General features: G+C 33.6%; 1 protein-coding gene across 1 annotated transcript; it reads left to right on the top strand.

Annotated features, from left to right (window-relative positions):
• The first annotated feature begins 15719 nt into the window (after positions 1-15719).
• Positions 15720-17978, top strand: LOC112702623 (2-methylpropanoate--CoA ligase CCL4). The gene has a single exon (XM_025753752.3). The coding sequence runs from the start codon at positions 16241-16243 to the stop codon at positions 17885-17887; it is 1647 nt and encodes a 548-aa protein (XP_025609537.1). The 5' UTR covers positions 15720-16240; the 3' UTR covers positions 17888-17978.
• The last annotated feature ends 5949 nt before the right edge of the window (positions 17979-23927 follow it).

The raw sequence follows: 23927 nt of genomic DNA on the forward strand, positions 1-23927 counted from the left end.
TACTAACTTGGTACAAAGTATTTTGGAAGATTGTGATGCAAGAAATCAAGCTCAAAAGGAAGTTGAAACTGTGCAAAATAAAGAGAAAGGACATTCTGGTCAAAATGAACCAGAAACTGCAACAGCTGAAAATTCGAGAGACAATTCCATTTTGTCTCATGAATCTGAAGAAAATCCTGAAGCCAGCAGCACCCAGAATTTCCTGGTATCTCAATCCACATCCAAGTCCACCAGACCTCGTGAATGGAGATTCTTGAAGAATTATCCTGAGGAATTTGTCATTGGGGACGTCTCTCATGGAGTGCAAACAAGGTCTTCCACTAGAAAGGCAAATGAAGGATCAAACATTGCCCTTCTTTCACAAATTGAGTCTCAAAATGTCAAGGAAGCACTCAGTGACCTTTCGTGGGTTAAAGCTATGGAGGATGAGCTTCTTGAGTTTGAAAAGAACCAAGTATGGACTTTGGTTCCAAGGCCAAGTGGAAAGAAAGTAACCGGCACCAAGTGAATTTTTCGGAACAAGTTGGGAGAAGATGGTAGCATCGCAAGAAACAAGGCAAGGCTAGTGGCACAAGGATATGACCAAGAAGAAGGAATAGACTTTGATGAATCCTTTGCCCCAGTTGCCCGAATGGAAGCCATAAGACTTCTCTTAGCTTATGCTGCACATTGTGGTTTTAAATTATATCAAATGGATGTGAAATGTGCATTTTTAAATGGAGTGATAGATAGAGAAGTATATGTGGAGCAGCCCCCTGGTTTTGAAAATAAAGAGCATTTTGACTATGTTTTCAAATTATCTAAAGCTATCTATGGTTTAAGACAAGCTCCTAGAACTTGGTATGAGAGACTTAGCTCCTTTCTTTTGAAAAATGGTTTTCAAAGAGGCACCACCGACACAACTCTATTTATCAAGAATTCTAATGATTCTTTTATTCTAGTCTAAATATATGTTGATGACATTATTTTTGGATCAGCAAATGAATCCCTTTGTTCTGAATTTGGAAAACTTATGACAAGTGAATTTGACATGAGTATGATGGGTGAACTTAATTTCTTTCTTGGGCTACAAATTAAACAAACTGAAAATGGTATATTCATTCATCAAGAGAAGTATGCCAAGGAATTAGTTAAGAAATTTGGTATGGAAAATGCCAAACCCATGGGAACTCCCATGCACCCTAATTCTAAATTAGATAAAGGAGAAACTGAGAAAGATGTAGATGAGACTAGGTATAGAGGAATGATTGGTTCTCTTATGTACTTAACATCCTCTAGACCCGATATTGTGCAAAGTGTTGGATTGTGTTCTAGGTTCCAATCCAAACCTAAAGAGTCACATCTTTCAGCAGTTAAAAGGATCATTAGATATGTTCATGGAACATCCAATCTTGGTCTTTGGTATCCTAAGATTGATGATTTTTCTGTAGTTGGTTATTGTGATGCAGATTTTGCTGGTGATAGAGTTGATAGAAGGAGCACTTCAGGCCTATGTTGTTTTCTTGGGAAGTCCTTAAATGTTTGGTCAAGTAAGAAGCAACCAACAGTGGCCTTATCCACTGCAGAGGCTGAGTATATAGCTACTTCTTCTTGTTGTTCTCAGCTTTTATGGTTAAAAACACAGCTTGCTGATTACAAATTAAATACTGAAAATATTCCCTTATTGTGTGATAATATGAGTGCCATCAATATTTCTAAAAATCCAGTTTTGCACTCTAAGCTAAGCATATTGAAGTGAAATTTCACTCAATAAGAGAACATGTCCAAAAGGGGGATATTAGTATTCAATTTGTTAAATCTGAGGAGCAATTAGCAGATATTTTCACAAAACCATTAGCTGAGGATAAATTCTGCATGCTTAGGACTTGTCTAGGAATTTTGAGTTATGATTCCTTATTTGAAAAATGCTGATGTAGTTGCTGGAGCTTTTTGTCTCATAAACAAGTATGAGACAATTCTGGGCAGGTGATGAACGTTCTCTTCAATTCAGAGTGTTCTGGACTTGTTTCAAATGAAAGATAATCTGGGCCAACCTCAAAATCAGATCTAGAGTGGTCCAATGTGTTTTCTTAAATCCAACTATCTTTGGGCCCATATATGAATGTTACATTTTTTTGGTTGATGGGATGTGTATTTTTTTGAAAATAATTTTTCATTTAATGTTTATAATCCAAAAAGATTTTTCAGTTTAATTTTTTGGTTTTTCAAAATTTAAAATTCATTTCCTCTTTTACTTTCAAATCAAATCAAATCTTTATTTTATGAGGTCAGGTCTTTTCATGTCATTTCAAAAGGTGATGCAATTTCATGGTTTTAGAAATCCACTTTTGGGTACGGTTACCAACACTCCCTCTCTTCCCTCCATAACTTCTCCTCAAACCCTTCGGTTTCTTCCCTTTCACTCCACTGTCTCTCTTCCATCAAAAGCCTCAATCTAACCAAAATGGGGAAGAAAGTTATTGCTAAAAGAGCACCGCATGAGAAAATCCATAAACTTCCAGGATATCCTAGACCATCAACTCGTTCTCAAGACACCACTTTTACTCCTTCACCCTCTCCTCCTACCTCTCCTCCTCGCACTACTCCCATGGCACGAACCAAGACTACACCAAGGTACCCTGCCCCTGCCAAGCCGACACCACCACCGAAGGCCACAACTTCCAAGCCAAGCTCCTCAAAACCTGGTTCTGCAAAGCCTAGCTCATCCAAAGGCAAACATCCGGCCCCATTCCCAAACCAACACAACCCAAATCCAGGTCGGTTCCAGTGCGCTCACAAAGAGGTAACCCTCATCGCCCTCTCAAATCTGTTAGAGAAGCAGACATTGATCCTTTTGCTCACAAATCACACTTCATGATATCGCACTCAGACTATAACCCCATCGTTTCAAATTTGCCATGAACCATGATTTTTATGAGGGAGTTATTCAGTATCGTACTCTATGTCTTTTCTTGCTGATTTACCAGATTTGAAAAAGAAAGGTTTTCCTTTTGTTGAAAGTTTGGAATTTTTAGACTGGAATCACTTTTTCAAAATCAAAAAACCTGTATATCCTCAGTTAGTCAAAGAATTTTATGCAAACATGACTTATCATGAAGGAAGTGTGCATTCTTATGTTAAGGGCAGAGACATTATCTTGAATAATGAAACTATCAGTGAATCCTTAAAGTACACTAATATTGGGCCGTGTGCTTATACATCTGTGAAGTGGGATGAAGGTGTTGATATCTCTTACCATGATGCTCTGGCTCACATTTGTGAACATGTTTCCTTAATTGATGGCATCACACCCACTCACAAAGCCCTAGGATATGAACGTGCTCAGTTGCATCGTATTGTCAATCACATCTTAATTTCACAAAGCAGTTCATATCAAAGGGTTTTTTACACAGACACACTTGTTTTGTATGCCCTAATCACTAAAACAGAAATCTCTTTTGCCTATTTGATGGCTAGATACATGTTTGATTCTGTTAGAAGTGTGAAAGATAAAGCACTACCTTATGACATGTTTTTGACTTGCATATTTGAGACTTGTGGTGTTGACCTGTCAAATGAGGATTATGAAAATAAACATTCATACCTAAAAGGGGGTGGTTCAGTGAAATAGCAAAAAGGACCAACTCGATCTGAGAGAGTGGTTCTAGATGATGATGATGAAGAGTACATCCCAAATGACTCTCCTCCTCCTTCCACTGAGGTTACTTCCATTTCTACTGGGAAGAAATCAGCTCTACTGAACGTGGTCAAGGATGTCGCTCAAGAGTTTGTTTCCCAATCAAATCACATGATTGCCATGAGCAAGGAACAAAGGAAGCTAGCTAGCAAGCATGAGAACTTCCTGAAGAAATCAAGAGATAGGGTGGCTGTGCTCATGACATTCATTGATAACCTTCAAAATGATGAAGACATTGCCACTGAAGTTGAAAAGGAAGATGCTTCTGAGGGGAATGGTTCTGATGCCTAGGATTTGTCTCATAAAAACTGCTATAGCTGCACTCATTTTATCTCATGAACTCTGTTTTATTTTGCTACTGTTTGGACTACTTTTGTTGTCTCGGATTACTGTAATAACTCTAGATACTGCTGCACTTTTGGTTGTTTAGTTAGTTTTTTGAACTGTGATCTAACTCTTTTCTGCAGGATACAAGGCATTACCTATATTGAAAGTGCTTATTATCCTCCCTTGATGACAAAAGGGGGAGTAAAAGCTACTAGTAGTTCTTTTGGGATTTTTGTCTGACTGTTACTAGTATTTCTTTTGGGATTTTTGTCTGACTGTTGCTTTAATTTTAAGATCACATGTTGAATCTTTTAGCTACTAATATTACCTGGATGTTGGGCTAATAATGTGATGTTGCTTGTATGATATCCCTTAGACAAAATTATTGTGCATAGCTCTCTATAGCATTCTCTTTGAGTACTATGGAAAACAGGAACAAAGAGAAAGCATAAATCCAGGAGGAGCTAATATTGAAAAAGAAAGGGGGAGCAACATAAGAGCAAATGACAAAAATCAAAGGGAGTTTCTAAACCTTACTCAAATTCATTTCCTTTTGATTATTGCTTAAATTATGTTTGTCATCAAGGGGGAGATTGTTGAGTTAAGAAATTAACTAAATAAATTAAGTGATGACAAACATTATTTTTGGACAAAATAAATAATTAGTATTAATTAATTATAATTGCATGTTACTAATTATTTATAAATTGTTGCAGGCCAAAATTTGAATTACAGCCCAAATGGAATGAGAAAATAAAATAACCAAGCTGGTGGGCTGAAAAACAAAAACAGAAGCCCAAAAGAAACAAAGTCAAAGAAACCAAAACGGGCCAAGCAAATCATATTCATACCCAAGCCCGAATTGAGTTCAGCAAGTTTTTTTCCTCTCATTTGCTTTCACAAACTCAACGTTACTTTTTCTCTGATCATGTCAAATCACAGAAGCAAGAGAAAGTGCTTAGCTCCTAAGCTATTCAAAGAAGAGGAAAGAAAGAGAAGGTCAGGCAAGAAAGGCTTAGGTCAAATCAACAAGTTCAAGCCAAATCCAGTTTTTGGTAAAAGTAATCCATTTCTGTTTGCGTGCTCCATATCTTCTTTTCTACCTCCCAACACTCTGCAAGACCGAAAATGGCACACAAGAGAAAGATATTTTCTGACCTAATCTGCTGTGTATCTACGGTCTCAAACATGTCTTGGGGACCAAGTTGGTTTTCAAGGGTTCAGATCATGTTGACCATTGGAAGATTTCTATGGTTGCTGATTTATGGCTTTTGGCCAAGATGAGGAAGTCAGAAGGAGAGTTTCTATTCTGAGGATTATTGAGAAAAAGTAAATCTGTGGTTGGTGAAGCTCAAGGTTCAAGGTGTTGACCTTGGGAGAAGATCCCAGCAACATGCAAGGAGAATAAAAGAAGACTTCTTACTCATTCAGAACTAAGGAGAGAAAACCAGAGAGTAAGAACAATGTGCTGTTAAGAAGTTCCTCTACTTGGATAATGCTTTCTTTCAAAGAAGCATTCGGCCAATACTGAAGAACTACATCTGAGGTTTGCAAATCTGGTTTTGCACATAGCAAAGAGGCTGCTGATAAAGTCAATCTCCTTTATGTTTTTGTTGATTGTAATGTACTTTTCTAAGTTTATCTTTCTGTAATTTCTTGTGAGAAAATGCATTGTGAGAAAGCTCAAGTAAAAGCCATGAGTGAAAAAAGGCTGAGTGATACACTTGAGAGAAAAGCCTAGAGTTATTTTCTGATTTCTTTAGGTTGGTTAAGTGTCTTGTATCTTGTACCTGTTTGGTATCCCTTTCTTAGTTGGGTTAGCACTAAGAGTAAATAGTTAGGAGTTAGCATAGCCAATGTCAAGTTAGGTTAGAACTTGAGTGTGAAATTGGTGTATGTAATACTGTTAACTATAGTGAAATTCTTCCATAGTTGTGGAGGAGACTGGATGTAGGTTGCATAGCACAAGGCAACCGAACCAGGATACATGCTGGTGTTAGCTTTTCTCTTCTCTGCTGAGTTCTGTTTTTTGATATTCATGAGATAAAAATAAATTGTCTCATAAATTTCCGCTGATGTGTTCAGACAGAACCTGAATTGAAAGTTTGTTTAAAAGGGTAATAACTGCAACGAAAAGGAAGGCATAGATTCAACCCCCTTCTCTAAGCCTACCACAACCTTCAAAAAGTATTGTATGTAAATATTCTAATTCAAGACATTAATTAAACATAAAAATACTACTTTAAATATTAAAACTAATTGAATTTAATTTAATTTATATGAAATTAAAATATATGCCTACATTATATGAAATTTTTAAATATTCACATTTTTTGCAAGGTGCGCATAAATATAAAAAGAGGAGTGTTAGGGGGCAGCAGAAATTATAATATATAGCCATCAATTAGCCATCATAAGTGTGTTTAACGGTGGGAGATTACATCCAATGATGTAGGATTACTCATTTTATTTTTGATGGTTAAGTGTTGGCCAAATTTTAACAAAATTGCTAGCCCTAGACTTTCTCATATAAAAATGCTCTAATCAATTGAAATTAATATTTATAGTAACTCCAAACATATTCATTATTTACCACTTAGTAATGGATCCATGGACTAACTTCGATTGCAACAAGTTAAATATTAACGGACTAGACCAAATCCACTGCTGTGTAAGATAAATGGATTGTTCTACTGCTTTAGTTTAATTTGTGAATCATTCCTTCTATTTTTTTCACTTTTCATGGGTTGAATTATGAATTAAAAAAGTTCACTAAAAAAGCAAAAAAAAAAAAAAAAAAAGCAGCAAAATCAGACTTTCACGAGTTACACTGATAACATCTTTCCACGGTCCTGCTCATTTTGGGTTTTCATGATCATGAACAAGAGCTTAATTCTCGAAGGCTACATTTAGAGAGAAGACATAAATTAAAAATAAAAATTGAATTAAATTTTTATATTATATTTGGTATAAAATATATTAGACAGAATTATATCTTAATATCATATTTAGTTTAAAATAAATATAAAATTTAAAATTTAAAAAATTAAATAAAATATTTTAAAAAATATTAAAAAATTGAAATTTTATATTTTATAATATTTAATTATTAAACACAATATCCAATTTTAATTTTTCAGTCAAAATCTTAAAAGTCAAACATAGCTGAATAAAACAAAGTCGTACCCGATACACAAAAACGTACATAAATTAAATCATAATAAATAATGTATTTATAATTTTATATACAGTTAGACACAGTTAGTCTGGCTTATTACTAAATTTAAAGGCTCTGCAAAGAATTCAAGCATATCTTCTTCAAACAAGCAAGCTTTTAAGATAATATAAACTAGTCACAAAAAAAAAAAAAAAACCTAACCAAGGTCTATTTCACGTAAGATTTTTAATTCCCCACCTGGATGAAATCAAAGTCAAACTTAAGTACATAACTGATAATAACAACCTCATTCACAATTAAATATTTCTTGTAATGTTTGTTAAGTGTTAACAAATTCTCCGGACTTTCAGCAGAAACATCCTTTACATACATTAATTGATTAATTAATGTGGACTAGGACCCTTTTTTTTTCCAAAGTCAAGTCGTATTTATTTCATAATTTAAAGAATACAAAAAATTTATGTAGGACAAAAAATAAAAGAATGAGGAACTTCCAATTAACTTTCCTACTGAGTTATATAGCAACATAATAAAAAAAATTATAAAAAATCTAATAAAAGGATAGAAGATCTAAAAGAGACTTTAATTCCTAACATTTCACTAGGACCTTGCCGAACCGGGAAGTCATGTGTGTATATATTATCAACAACCATAATATATAAGTTAAATTTTGCATTTAAAACATCTTTTATAGTTCAAGATATTTGATTCAGTTTTCTATTATAACTATTCTGCGGATGGTTAATGGTATTCATATTAACAATATGGATAGATGTATAGATACGTAAAATAAAATAATTTCATTTTTAGATGTTAATTTTAATTTAGTCACAAATTTAATTTACTGTTGTTGTATAAAAAATTTGACACAAATGATCGACGTTGAAAAGAATTCAACGGTTAAAATCAAAGATCATATATATATGAAATATACGTTGAAGAAAATAAAAGTATAATTTATTTGACGAGAGATATCAATGGGATCATATGACGACGAACCTTATCGAGTACATTAATTCAATGCTAAAAGGTGCTCAAAATCTCCCTGTGTTAACGCTCGTCTGAGTAATATATTATCAATTAAACAAGCAATTTACGTAGAAGAGTGCTGAGGCTCATAATCGCAAGCGTGCTGGATTTACTTACTCTGCATTTGCACAATAGCGAATAGAAACAAATATCTAACGTGCTGAAAATATAGTTGTGCACTGGTTTGATAAACGAAACGAGGTGTTTAATGTGCGTGAAATACCTAATAGAAAGATGTTGGCAGTTGATCTTGCGCTACGGACGTATGACTGTGGGCACTTTCAAGTGGAACGATTATGTCGCCATGTTATTACTTGATATGCTAACCAACATCTTGATTAACAGTTGTATGCGAATGATGTTTACAAGATCACAGAAATTCGTAAGGTTTACAGATTTGAGTCCGTACCATTAGGCAAACTAGAGACATGACTTACTTATTCGGGACCGACACCGGTCGCTAATCTCGCCTTGCGGTGAACGTCAAAAGATCGTTCCAAATTGACTTGATACCTGAATAAAATGGATTCACGAGAAATGCGTAGTTCTCAGATATGCCGTCTTTGTGGTAAAAAGGATCGTAGTCAGAGTCGATGTCCTCAGCATGTTGAACCGAGTGGAGTTGGTAATGATGGTGGTCCCTAGACCTTTGTTGGTTGTTGTGTTTGTATGTTTAGGTTAATTTTATCAATTAATGTTTTTGAGGTTCACCGTATTTGTATTTTTAAGTTAATTTTATCAGTTAATGTATGTGTGGATCGTTGTGTTTTTATTATTAAGTTTGATGTTAACTTTTGTCAGTTATTATAGCTAACAGTTTTTGAGATGATAATTTCAAATTTGAAACAATCACCTTACAAAAGATTAATTAAAAGTTACATTAACTCGGTTCGCAGGGGGCCATTTGACATACTCGAATGATAATAATGGAGCAACGGTGTCACACACCTCAAGGTGTCCATGTAACTCGTCGGATATGATTAATCCTTCGTATGACCGCTAGACAAACTGCAACATATTATTAGAAAATTATAAACCTAATATTAATGTTGAATATTAACACTCACAAAGCAAAAATATTAACCTCGTCTATGTAGTCTATTTCTTGCCTAAATATCACTGTGATCTTCGATAACCACGCTGTGATTCATGCAGAATGACTCCACCTACAACACGTAACATTGCAAAAATTTAAAAATGTGCCGTCGATCAAGTATGCATCGTCAATAAAATACACAACTAAAATAAGAACTGTCCAAGCAACTGGTATGTTAGCCACTGGAAGGTATTGTCTCGTAATGGGCGCAATACACAGCATTCGCTCCCATGCCCAAACAAACAAAAGATTAAGTGGGCCATCCATCTCGTTAGTATCATTCCATGATGCACGGCACAGTGTCCTGTAAAGATGCGCAAGGTATGCTGCCCCCAACTGTAACTGTGGATCCGGTGAAAATGCGGAACAACGGTAGATACTTCGCGTGGACATATGTCATTGACTTATCCATAAATAGAGTCGAACCCAACAAACAAAAAATCTAGCATCTGACGTATTTCTGAATAGAGTTCAAAGTGTCCAACGGTTTTGCGTCTATGATACGGCAAATTCATGCCAGCTTTATATAAGATTTGGAGGAACTATTGACAACAGGTTCGCAGCCGAAAATCGCGATGCTTTGTCTCTGAAAGAAGTCATGACTGTTATCTGTCTATTCACTCACAACCTCTCTATCAATCGGTAAGCCAAATATATGAGCCAAGTCCTCTAATGTAACAATAACCTCACCCACTAGCAATACAAAGATGTGAGTCTCTGGCCTCCATTTTTTCACGAGAACAAATAGTAAAGGGTAAAATCTTGTGATCACCCTAATTCTCAAGATGTGGTAGAATCCCAGTGCTTGTAAGGCGTCTTCTACGATCGAATTTCACATCTCTGATGGATTAAGTTTGGACCATAAAATTTCTATTAGGCTAGTACAACAAAAATATATTTATCCATTAAATATACATATAAGTTTAAATTAATAAAGATTATAACAAATAATTATTTATTAACTACACTACTTTATATAAATAAAAAACTAAAAAATATTATATTATACTATTTACTCACTAGTTTAAATAATATAAATATGGTCATAAATAAAAAATAAAATAAAATATAATAATATTACTATCCTTGATAATTATTATAACAAATAACCGAAGAAAATTTTTTTTGACATTGATATTATTGACTTATTTTCGTAAATAAACAAAAATTCATTAATATTCATCAAGTTAACTAAATACAAATTAAATAAAAATATATTGTGACAACAGAAAATTAAAATATAAGAACAGAAATTCAAAAAATAATAACATTTATTTATTTATTAATATTTAAATTATTTATTAAATCTACAGAAAATAAAATTTATATGATCATATATATTATTTCTTTGTTTATTAATTACAAATATAAAATAAAATAATAATATACTAAAATAATAAAAATATTATCCAATAATACTTTAATATTTATATTTATATTTATATTATTATTAAATTTAATAATTATAAATTTAAATAACATAGTAATATTAAATACAAGCAAAAATAATAATACTAAAATAACGATACTATATCATCGTATGATGCTAACATAAAAAAAATTAATATCAATTAAAATTAAAAAATTAATTATAAAAAAAGATAAAATTTATTAACTTACATAAATTGGATAATTCAAATAATTGGTAATATATTCTTTGAATCTCGTATAATTATATATTATTTTTTTTAGAGAAAATATAAGGAACCAATGAAATATTTGTACAATATGTATAATGAAAGTTTAAGAAGTATTAGAAATATAATCATTAGTGTGACCTTTTTTCATCAGTTAAAACTTTTGAGATGAATGGTATCATAACATGATATTAAAATTCTAAATCCAAAAGATCAAGAATTCGATGCTTAATAAACCCAAAATCATCAGTTCTATAAAAATTGGTTGGCATCTCCCACGTAACACGCCCCCGCGTGTTTACAGAGTGCTTCCACGTCTGCCACGAATCTCTAAGAGCATCTCCAATGGAGAAGCTTAGTTACTATTTAGTCAGAGAAAAAAAGGAATTGGATCGTTGGAGGGAACTAAAGTGAGTTCCTTCATTTTTTTCAAGAAGAGAGAGAGAAGAGGGAGTCCCTCTAAATGGGGACTCCCATTAACCAATATATAATTGACAAGTGACAAGTAAAATAAAAAATAAATAATTATATAAAATATTAATTAATTAAATAATTATATTAATTAATTAAATAATTATATTATATAATTAAATGATAATTAATTTAATAATAATTATAATGACTAATTAAATTAAATATTAATATTCTTATTTAATTAATAATTTATATTAAGTAATTAATTAATAATTAATTAAGTAATTAAATTATAATTAATTTATTAATAATTATAATAATAAAATAAATTAAATAATTAAATTTTTATTTAATTAATAATTTATATTAATTATTTATATCATAATTAATATTAAATATTATTTATATTTATATTATTATATTAATTTAGCCGTTGCAAAACTAGCTGTTGTAAAAATAGCCGTTAAAAACTAGCCGTTATTATGTTACCGTTATTGTTAATAAATTAATATTTTGTTACTCTATATATACCACTTAGATACACTTCTATTCTCACACTATCTACTACTCTTCTTTATCTTCTTCCAAATTTACGAAATCAAAGTTCTGCTACTATTATTTTTTGTTCGAAAAAATGGATCCAAACCAACTCAACTCTTTCTTCAATTACTTACAAAACTTTTCTCAAATTCCAAATACCCAACAATCTCAAACCTCAAACTCTCAAGTTCCAAATCAAAACTTCACACTACCAAATTCATTTTAAAATCCAAATCCACAAAATATTTCTAATTTCAATTTTCAAACTCCTTATAATAATCAGTTTCCTATATTCCAACCGCAAAATCAAAATTCACAAACACCCCATTTTCCATTTTCGTCCATATTTAACACCTCTATCGGAAATGTTACTCCAACTTCTTTGCCGTTTCCAACTCAATTCAGTGCATCAAGACATAACTCATCTAGTGTTGGTGGCTCTTCTAACCCATCCTCTCAGACTCCTATACAATCTAGTCCAAATTCGCAATATTCAGATTTTGCCAACCCTCGTGGATTAGATGCTATCGACCTTAATGATGATGATATTGAAGATCGAAGGGAAGATAGTATTCAACACTGGCATTGGAAAGAGGATGAGATGCTGATCAGTGGATGGTTAAATGCTTCAACTGACCCTAAGTTGATACCGATCAAAAGGGGGAAACATTTTGGAGTCGAATTCATAGCTACTGTGTAGAATTTTGCACCGACATGACAAAGGGGGTAGTTGCATGTAAGAAACGATGGTATAAGATCAACAAGGCTGTTGCACAATTTGCTGGTTGCTACGATCAAGCTAGTCGAAACATAAGGAGTAGTTTGAACGCTGATGATATAAAGGAGTTGGCTTATAAACTTTATTCCACAAATTATGGTCAAAAGTTCACTTTTGAGAGGCATTGGAACATGCTTCGGTTGGAGCAAAAATGGAGAAGCCAACTACCTACACAGAGTGGCGGCTCAAAGAGAACCAAGGTTAGTGCAAATGGAGCATACTCATCTTCATCAAACCCAGAAACACCGTTGGCTGACGAACCCGGTGTGGACTCTCCCGTTCACCCACAAGGATCAAAGAAGAGCAAGCGAAGAGGCAAGGAAAAAGCACAAATGTCTGAAGATTTTAGCGAAAGAAAATCATTGGTTGTCAAAAAATTATCTCTCATAGAAGATATTAAGAATGTTAGAGAAAAAGAACTAATGGAAAGGGAAAAAGAAAGAGAAGAGGAGAAGGAACATAGAGCAAAGATGATAGCAATCAAAGAGAAGGAGTTACAAATTCAAGCGGCAATGAAAGAACAAGAATTACAAACTCAGAGGTATATTAAAGAAATGGAGATAAAAGCAAAAGAAAGGGAAATGGATATGCAAATACTTAATGCTGACACGTCTACAATGAGTGAGAAACGACGAGCTCTTCATGAGATTGCATGTGAGAAAATAATGGCCAAGTGGTTTACTTAATGGTTCCTTGTATTCGTAGTGTTATGTAGTATGTTCTTATTTATTTATTGCGTATTACTGGTATGTGATGTGGTTTGTTTTATTTATTTCTGATGTGAGTTTTTAAATTAGTTAATATTATTGTGCCGTTATTGTTCATGAAAGTGACCGTTGCAAAACTAGCCGTTAAGTAGCCGTTGCAAAACTAGCCGTTAAGTAGCCGTTAAGGAAAATTAGCCGTTGCAAAACTAGCCATTGCAAAAGTAGCCGTTGCAAAACTAGCCGTTACAAAACTAGTTTCTCTACTTATAAATATCAACTATCAATGACTCCACAACTCCACTTCAACTCTTGTTTCTCACCTCGACAGAGAACTAAAAATTACATTTCTCCATATGGCTAGAAATTTTGATGATATGTTTAATGAGGCTTTGTATGGCAAAAGAAGACGGCAAGATAACACACTGATAGATAATTGGATCGATGAGTATTTACTCGAAGATTCAGAAGAAGAAGATATCGATAGAAGCCCTATCCCAATTACTCGTAGATGGATCAACAGAGATCGAGAAGCAGGACATGATCGCCTTTTCCAAGATTACTTTGCAGATGAACCGGTGTATAATGCTGACATTTTCCGACGGAGATTTCGAATGAGAAGAGATGTGTTCCTTCGGATAGTAGACGCTCTCTCAAACGTCTATCCGTATTTCCAACAGAGGGTTGATGCAACTGGAAGAAGAGGCTTGTCGCCACTTTAGAAATGTACCGCTTCGATATGGATGTTAGCATATGGTGTAGTAGCTGATTCCGTTGATGATTATGTGCACATAGGCGAGAACACTACAATTGAATGCTTGGAAAAATTTGTTGAAGGTGTCATTTCCGTGTTCCAGGATGAATACTTGCGAAAATCCAATCCAAATGACGTACAACGCCTGCTACAAATGGCAGAGGGTCGTGGCTTCCCTGGCATGTTGGGTAGCATTGACTGCATGCATTGGCAATGGAAAAATTGTCCAAAGGCGTGGAAAGGTATGTACATGAGTGGTTATCGTGGGGTTGCAACCATAGTACTTGAGGTTGTAGCATCTTCAGACCTTTGGATATGGCATGCGTTCTTTGGAGTTTCTGGTTCAAATGATTATATCAACGTGTTAGATCGTTTTCCAGTGTTTGACGATATTCTAAATGACCGTGCTCCGGAGGTAAATTATACTATTAATGGTAATAATTATACAATGGGATACTATTTAGCAGATGGTATTTATCCTGAATGGGCCACATTTGTCAAATCAATCTCAAAGCCACAAGGTGAGAAACACAAGTTATTTGCACAATACCAAGAAGGGCAAAGAAAAGATGTGGAACGAGCATTCGGAGTGTTGCAAGCACGCTTTGCAATTATACATGGTCCAGCTCGTTTTTGGAAAAAGAAGAAGCTTGCCAACATAATGAGAGCTTGTATTATATTGCATAATATGATTGTTGAGGATGAAAGAGACAGTTATGCAGGAAATTTTGCTCAAGGCTTAGAGTATGATGATGTTGAAAATGGCTTATCACAACCTCAGCTGGGAGAGGAAGATTTTGCACCATACCATCAATTTCTCCAAAGAAATGCCCAACTTCGAAATAGGCAGCAGCATAGACAATTAAAGGAGGACTTGATTGAACACATATGAGAATTTCACAATGCTTGTCGTCAACTATAGAGTTTAATTATGTTTTTCTTTGTATTAAGTAATTTTACAAATTAGTGTAACCCCGAATTATTTATTGTGTATTATTGTTATATATGAATTTATTTAATATTAATATCTTTTAATAGTGAATTATTTTTAAATTTAAATATTTAAATTACATTATTAAAAAATTAATTATATTAATTACAAGTATTTTAATTAATTAATTAAGTGGGACCACAATATGGATTAAAGTTAGTTCCTCCTAATAGAGAAGAGAGAGATGTTTTGAGTTCCTATTTACTATTTATGATGTAAAAACTGATGTGAAATTACTTTTTATGACAGGTGAACCATAAATAAAAACTGGGATAAGTTTCCTACTCGAGATGGTCAAATGAGACTGTTGCCCAACTGCTAATTTCTTACGAATTGTTACACATTAGTTTTTTATATTTGAATTTGACTAATGACACCTTTTAAATCTATAATCATGCTAATTTAAATTAGTGTATTTATTAATAATGAGTTACAAAAATAAACAAGTGACATTATAACAATCATATAAATATATAGTTGTCATTTTTTATTTGATTAGGAATTATATGTTGTATTTTATATGTTATTTATTCTATTTAAAATTATAATTCATATAATTAACGATTTTATTTCAACATGACACATGTTATGATTCCAGGATCGAATTGATATCTGTATTACCCATGTGATTCTATCTTAAAAAAAAAGGAGTTACACTTATTTTTATCTTAAATTAAGTCAAGGCAATAAGGCATATTTTTCGATTGATGAATAAGATAGAATTTGCGTCTGATCTTAATCAAAACATGACAGCTCACCAAATCTTTACATTGTTGAAGTTCAAAAAAAAAAAAAAAATTTAAAGATTGCTTTTCTGATCTCCACGTCTTAATTTTCTTTACAAAAATATAAAATTTGTTACTCTCCCGGTCTCACCAAATCAGAATTTGTCGTCTTGCTCCAAAAGCTGGTTCTCTACTATGTATACTTATCCAATCCAGTCACAGCCATACTATCTTCAAACACCTCCAATCCAATCAGAACCGTAATGTCTTGAAACACCTCATCCCTCATACTTTTCCTTTTTCAAGTGATCACGCAACTTCACTACAGCTTCCTTTTCAGTTTTACCACAACTAAAAAAAAAAGGAGAGAGAGAGAGTAGCAACTGAAAAAATGGAACAACTGAAGCCAAGTGCTGCAAACTCTTCACCTCTCACTCCACTAGGTTTCTTGGACAGAGCAGCAACTGTTTACGGAGACACACCTTCCGTTATCTATGACGGCGTTACCTTCACCTGGTCCGACACTCGCCGTCGCTGCCTCCAGCTGGCCTCTGCTCTCTCTTCCCTAGGAATCCGCCGCGGCGACGTGGTGTCCGTCGTCGCACCAAACATACCCGCCATGTACGAGCTCCACTTTGCAGTCCCCTTCGCCGGCGCTATCCTCAACAACATCAACACACGCCTCGATGCCAGAACCATCTCTGTTATCCTCCGTCACGCGGAGTCCAAGCTCGTCTTTGTGGACACAGCTTCACGTGATGTTGTCCTCGAAGCTCTCTCTTTATTCCCCGAAAATCCCCGTCGTCCGATCCTCATCTTTATAGCGGACGATGCGGTCGAACGACTAACTCCATCATCAATCGTTCATTTCAAAGACTCGTATGAAGGTTTAATCTCCAAGGGCGATCCGAATTTTAAATGGTTCTATCCTAACAGCGAGTGGGACCCGATGATACTTAACTACACCTCCGGAACGACGTCGTCTCCTAAAGGCGTAGTTCACTGCCACAGAGGAACCTTTGTTATGACTGTTGATTCGTTGATAGATTGGGCGGTTCCGAAACAACCGGTTTATCTCTGGACTCTACCGATGTTCCACGCTAACGGATGGAGCTTCCCGTGGGGAATGGCCGCCGTTGGAGGAACGAATATCTGCGTCCGCAAATTCGACGCGCGGATCGTGTTCTCCCTCATCACGCGCCACCGCGTGACTCACATGTGTGGCGCGCCGGTGGTGCTGAACATGCTCACAAACGCTCCCGACAACAAGCCGTTGGAGAATCCCGTTCACATCCTCACCGCCGGAGCGCCGCCTCCCTCGGCGGTGCTCCACCGCACGGAGTCTTTAGGATTCATAGTCAGCCACGGGTACGGCCTGACCGAGACTGGAGGACTGGTCGTGTCGTGCGCGTGGAAGAGGAAGTGGAACCATTTCCCGGCGGCGGAGAGGGCGAGGTTGAAGTCTCGTCAGGGAGTAAGAACATGCCTACTGACGGAAATGGACGTGGTGACACACGCGGGAGAGAGCGTGAAGCGTGACGGGGTAACGCTGGGTGAGGTAGTTATGCGCGGAAGCTGTGTGATGCTTGGATACCTTAAAGATCCCGAAGGAACAAGAAAATGTTTCAAAAATGGTTATTTCTACACCGGCGATGTTGGTGTGATGCATGAAGACGGTTACTTGGAGATAAAGGATAGGTCAAAGGACGTTATAATTAGCGGCGGCGAGAACTTGAGCAGCGTGGAGGTGGAATCGGTGCTTTATATGCACCCGGCGGTGAACGAGGCGGCTGTGGTGGCGAGGCCGGACGAGTACTGGGGGGAGACGCCGTGCGCGTTCGTGAGCGTGAAGGAGGGGAAGGCGGTGACGGAGAAGGAGATAATTGAGCATTGCAGGAAGAACATGCCAAAGTATATGGTTCCCAAAACGGTTGCGTTTAGGGAGGAGCTTCCAAAGACTTCCACCGGAAAGATTCAGAAGTTTGTTCTGAGACAAATTGCTCAAGAAATGGGACCCATCAGACACAGCAAAATGTGAATAAAATCATAAGTCGCTTTCCGTCGAGTCTTAGCATGGAATTTTTGTAACATCAAATATGGAAAGGAGAAATAGATCGGTTTTCTACAAATTTTATTTTAATGTGAATTTAATATTTATTCATTCTATTTGTTTATCTATTCTATTATATAAAAATCAAATTTTTACAGTTAAAGATAAAATTAGCGTAGCATACTTTTAAGAATATTTTTTATTTTTTATTTTATTTTTTTAATTTATTAAATATAATTCATTACGATAATTTAATTATATCAACTAAATAATTTGACTAGATATTTAAATATTACACAATTTAATATTATATATATCATTTAACTAAATATAATTGTTAGAGTATAATTAAAATCAATTAACATTATTCAACATATCTGAATATTTATTATAAGATATTACGTCTTTATTATTTCGATTCTCCTATCATTTATAAATAGTCTTCTATATTGTATCATTTTACACAACTTGAGTACTCACAAATATTTTTTCTATTGCTCCCTCTCCCATTTCTAATATGGTATCAGAACTATAATATAATTGATTTTCTCCCTCTCCCATTTCTAATATGGTATCAGAACTATAATATAATTGATTTTCTTAGAGTGAAATCACCGTACTTTTCTTCAGTAACATTTTTTTTCCTTTTCTTTTATCAATGCTTTTATGCTTTTCTGACTTCATCGATTAGCTCATCCACTACTTATTTATTCTCATGGAGAAACTATATATTTTTCGTCACCTTCTGATAGTTTGTCATCTCTTCGCACTTTGTCACTTTTTAACAGTTTTCCGGCAGTTTGCCATCTTTTCAGCAGTTGGCCACTCTTGCCACAATTCCGTCTGCATTCTCTTCCGACAGTTCCGTCTGCATTCTCTTCCGACAGTTCCGTCTGCGTTCCCTTCCGGGAGTTTCGTTTGCACTTTCTTCTAGCGGTTTCATTTGTATTTTCTTGTGGCAGTTCTGTCTGCGCTTCTTTGTGGCAATTCTGTCTGCGCTTTTTTGTGGCAGTTCTGTCTGCGCTTCCTTCAAGCAGTTCTGTTTGCACCAATTTTATTAATTTATCAATTTTTTATTTAGTTGTTTCAAATAAGTTAAACACAAGTTGTCACTTGAGTTTGAGGAAGGATGTTAGAGTATAATTAGGATAAATTAGATCAATTAACATTATTTAACATATCTGAATATTTATTATAGGATATTACGTCTTTATTATTTTGATTCTTTTAGCATCTATAAATTCTCTTTTATATTGTATCATTGTACACAACTTGAATACACACAAACCTTTTTTCTACTGCTATCTCTCTTACCCTTTCTAATAATAATAAATACAACAATGCTAGGAACCAACTCTATATAAGCCAAAAATCAGCCAATTGGTAAACCAGAGGCACCGGTAACTTTAACCGGATGTTGCTACTGATAGGCACACGGATGTTTCTTTTTTCTTGTAAATTGGATGATTTTGGATTTGATTTCTATGTTTCATGTGTTACGCATTAATAAAACATAATTAATTATATGGAACCAAACATCTGTTCCGTGATTCTCTCCTATCACTAGCGTATCTTCCCTCATATTTTGAACGTGGTCAACAATAATTTAAAAAATAAATTAAATTATAAATTAATAAAACTAATTATAATTAATTATATTGTTTCATTTTTGACTGATTATTAGTTGGTTTCATATATTTTTCCTAATAAATACAATTTAATTTAGTTAGAAGTTCACTATTTTATAGTCTTTTATATATATATATATATATATATATATATATATATATATATATATATATATATATATATATATATATATATATATATATATATATATATATATATATAAACATGACAGAATAAAATTATAAAAATAATCTTTTTATCACTTTGGATATTTTAATTCTTTTTTTCTCTTTACGTGTAATTTTGTTTTGCGTTAACTTTATTTATTTAATGATAAAATATACTCATGTAATAGTTTGTTTTATAGTTTGTTTTTTCTCCTATGTATTTTGATTTGTATAGTTACTATTGATCTTGCTGTTTTCGTTTTCTTGAATTGTTCTTTATTTTTTTATGACTTGATAATTTAAATAAAAAAAAACGAGGGCTAAAGGCAGAGACTAGAAGCCTAAAGCAGCAAAATTATTTCTCATCAATATTATTATTAATACGAACTTTATTATTTCTTTTCTAACATTCTTTAATATGAGTGATGTGAGGGGTTATCGTCGGTTTAGAATTTTTTTTCTCGATAAGAGAATCGCTTCGTTGCTAGTATAGTTCTAAACCAACAATTGACTCACATCAGAGTTTAATTTTGTTTGCCACAAGTACAAACCAATAAAAATAACCAAGAGTATTAGATCTCGGGCCGTTTCTAAAAAAAATTATAGTGAGGTATGTGTGTTATCGGTTATGGAGTTCAAGGGGAGTTTGCATGTAAGAAGACAAAAATTTAAATAACAATAAAATAAAGCAAACAACTAAAGATAACAAGTATTAAAGAGGCATTTATGACAAGAATTGAGAATCAAGGTTTTCTATCCTAGTCATTAATCATAACACAATAATTATCAAGAGCTAAGCTTATTACGTTATCTCCAACATTGGGAGAAAGTCTAATATGCCTAGTTAATCCTGATCCATAAGTAATGTTAATGGAAACAAGATCAACTAACAACTCTAGATCATCAATATAAATTGGGTATCAATACTTCAAGATTATCTAATTTCTCTTTCCAAACCAAGAATACTCAAAATCTACTCTAAAATTAAGTCAAGTATTTTATCAAACACTTGGTGTGCATAAAAAGGAAAGCACATTAAATTGCAAAAATAATAAAATCTAAAGCTATCAAATACTAGAAAATAACAATAACAACTCAATTAAACAACAAGAAACATAAAAAGACATCAATTGCATTAAAAAAATGAAAATCAACAAGAGTTCAATAACATAAAAGTAACATACAAAGGATAATTAATAAGAAGATTTAAGAGAACAAAGATGTGATAACAAGAAATTTTAAGGAAAACTAATTGAAAACAAGAATTAAATCCTAAATCTAAGAGAAAATTAAACTAAGAACCCTAATTTCTAGAGAAAAAAGGGAGCTTCTCTCTTTAGAACTAACCTAAAACATGTTTCCTACACAACTCTAATTGCTCTCCCCCCTCATCCTTCTTAAATTTAGCCTCTAATAGCTTCAAAAATGAGTTGGATTAGGCTCCAGCAAGTCCAGAAATCACCCCCAACGTATTCCTTTAACAAGGTCACGTGACAAGTGTCACGCGTACACATGGGTCATGCGTACGCGGAACTGGGCAGACTTTAAAAATTCATTTCTTCATGAATTCTCTACTTTTACATGCTTTTTCTTCATTCCTTCAATCCAATATTTGCCTTCTAAATCTCAAATCACTTAACAAATACATCAAGGCATCGAATGGAATTAAAAGAAATTAAATTTAGCAATTTAAGAGCCTAAAAAGCATATATATATATATATATATATATATATATATATATATATATATAATTTTCAATATTAAGTACAATTTAGGAGAAATTCACAAAACCATGCTATTCCATTGAATAAATGTGGGATAAGTTGATAAAATTCACTAAATTCAACACAAGATAAACCGTAAAATTGGGGTTTATCAAGCTCCCCACACTTAAACCAAGCATGTCCTCATGCTAAACCAAGAAAGGTACAAGAAAGGGATATCAACATTTATTCAATGCAAACTATCTAAATGTAACCTATCTAAATGCATGCAACTACTTGGTCAAAATAAATCAATTCTCAAAAATACATATGGCTGCATTTGTTTCTTAGAACAAGACAGGACAAGACACTCAGAACAAGACATAAAGGACAGAGATATAAAATTTTGTGTTCTTGTATTCTGTTTGGTGATAAACTAGAGCAAATTATAAAAGTCTAATTTATTCTCATTTTTTTCATTAAAAAAAATTGAGATAAAAATATAATTATGAAAAATTAACAAAAATAATGAAAGAAAAAATAAAAAATAAGTTGTGTCCTTTGTTAGTGTTCTCGTGTCCTTCCTGTCAGGATGGACACAAAATATCCTAATTTAATCACTTTGAACACATTGTCTCTGTCTATGTCTCCTCTGTCAAATACGATTTTGTGTCTCTGTGTCCTTGTCTCAGTGTCCTGTCTCTGTAAACAAATGTAATCTATATGAACATAAGGGACTAAGGTAATAACAATCAAATCAAATCCACACTTGAATTGAGTTCTAAAAAAGAATTTATAAACTTGCAAGAAGGAGATGATCATAGGTGAAAATATAATTGAGCAATCGAACCCCTCACTGAATGTGTATACGCTCTAATCGCTCAAGTGTTTAGGGTTGATTCACTCAATTCTCCTCAAATCTTGCTTTCTAAGATTTGTTTTTTATCTAACAATCAACTATTATTCAATGCATGCATACAAATATCATGAGGACTTTTCACAAGGTTGTAATGGGGCTAGGATCAAGGTAAGGATATATATGGTTAAGTGAGCTTGAAATTTGCATCTTTGATTAGCCTAAGCTCTCACTAAACACATATAACAACCTATACAATTCTAATACAATACCTAACTATCCATAATTCTCACTTTTTTTACACATTCATACATTCTTTTTTTAATCACAACACATTTGTATTGTTATAATTACTTTACTTTGGGGTATTTTATCCCCTTTTTATTGCTTTCTTTTTTTTTTCTTTTCATTCTGTTTATTTATTATTTTTTTCATTAATATAAATATACAAAAAAATTAATGCATATTGTTCAACATTCAATGCATGAGTATGTACCCAACTTTCAAGATTTTTAATAAAAATTCAAAAATATACTTTTATCTCAACCAATGTTCCCAAACTTCTCATACTTAAATGATACACACTCTCACTAGTCTAAGCTCATCAAAGATCCAAACAAGGGACATTTATTATTTTTTACTTAGGTATAATGATGTGTTAAAATTAAGAACAAAAGGGATTAAACCGGCTCAAAATTAGTTAACAAAGGTGGATAAAAGGGTAATGCCAATTTGGTAAGTGAGCTCAAATCAAATAAAGGCCTCAATCATATAAATGTATTCACACAAAATAATAGACATAAAGAATCAAATAAATCAAAGATTACAATAATAGAAAGAGAATAACACACAAGAAGGAAAATAGTAGTTATATGGTGTAACTACATAATTATGACTCAAAACTCACAAGCTTATGTGTTCTTAGTTCAAAAATATGTTCTACAATATATAATTCAAGCAAGTTCAATGAAAAAACAATATTTTTTTTACTCAAATCAATTGGGGTGCCCATAAATAAATTTCTTGAAAAATTTCATTATTTTGACTAAGTTTATTATATATATGCAATACCAAGAAAATACAACTAAAAATTCTAAAAGATCTAGTAATAGAAGAAGAAGAAAAATAAAATGTGAAAGTGTTTAGATTAGAAATTTTCACCCAAAAAATCGGCCGATTGGTCGGACAACCTCCCCACACTTAAAAGTTGCACCGTCCTTGGTGCATTCAAAGATGAGCAAGGGGGTACCACTACAAGAAAAAAGGCCTGTCGGCACACTTTTTTCTTGCCACGCTTTTAAAGCGTGCCCAAAAGTGGTTTATGGCCACGCTTTTGCGAGGGTGGCCACTAATTTGTGATTTATCCGCGCTTTTTTTTGCCACGCTTGAAAAGCGTGGCCATAGAGGGAAATCGGCACGCTTTTATGAAGGTGCCTACTTATTTGAAATTTGGCCACGCTTTTTTACTACCACGCTTGAAAAGCGTGGCGATAGAGAAAAATTGGCACGCTTTTACGAGGGTGGACACTGATTAAAAATTTGGCCACGTTCTTTTTTATGCGGCGCTTTAAAAGCGTAGCCATAGAGAGCAACATGAATGCTTTTTAAAGCGTGCCAATAGAATTAGGGTACCGTAACATTTTTAAAGCGTGCCAAAAGGGTATGTAGCTTT

The sequence above is a fragment of the Arachis hypogaea genome, chromosome 7 (genome assembly GCF_003086295.3).
Source record: "Arachis hypogaea cultivar Tifrunner chromosome 7, arahy.Tifrunner.gnm2.J5K5, whole genome shotgun sequence".
Lineage (NCBI taxonomy): Eukaryota > Viridiplantae > Streptophyta > Magnoliopsida > Fabales > Fabaceae > Arachis > Arachis hypogaea.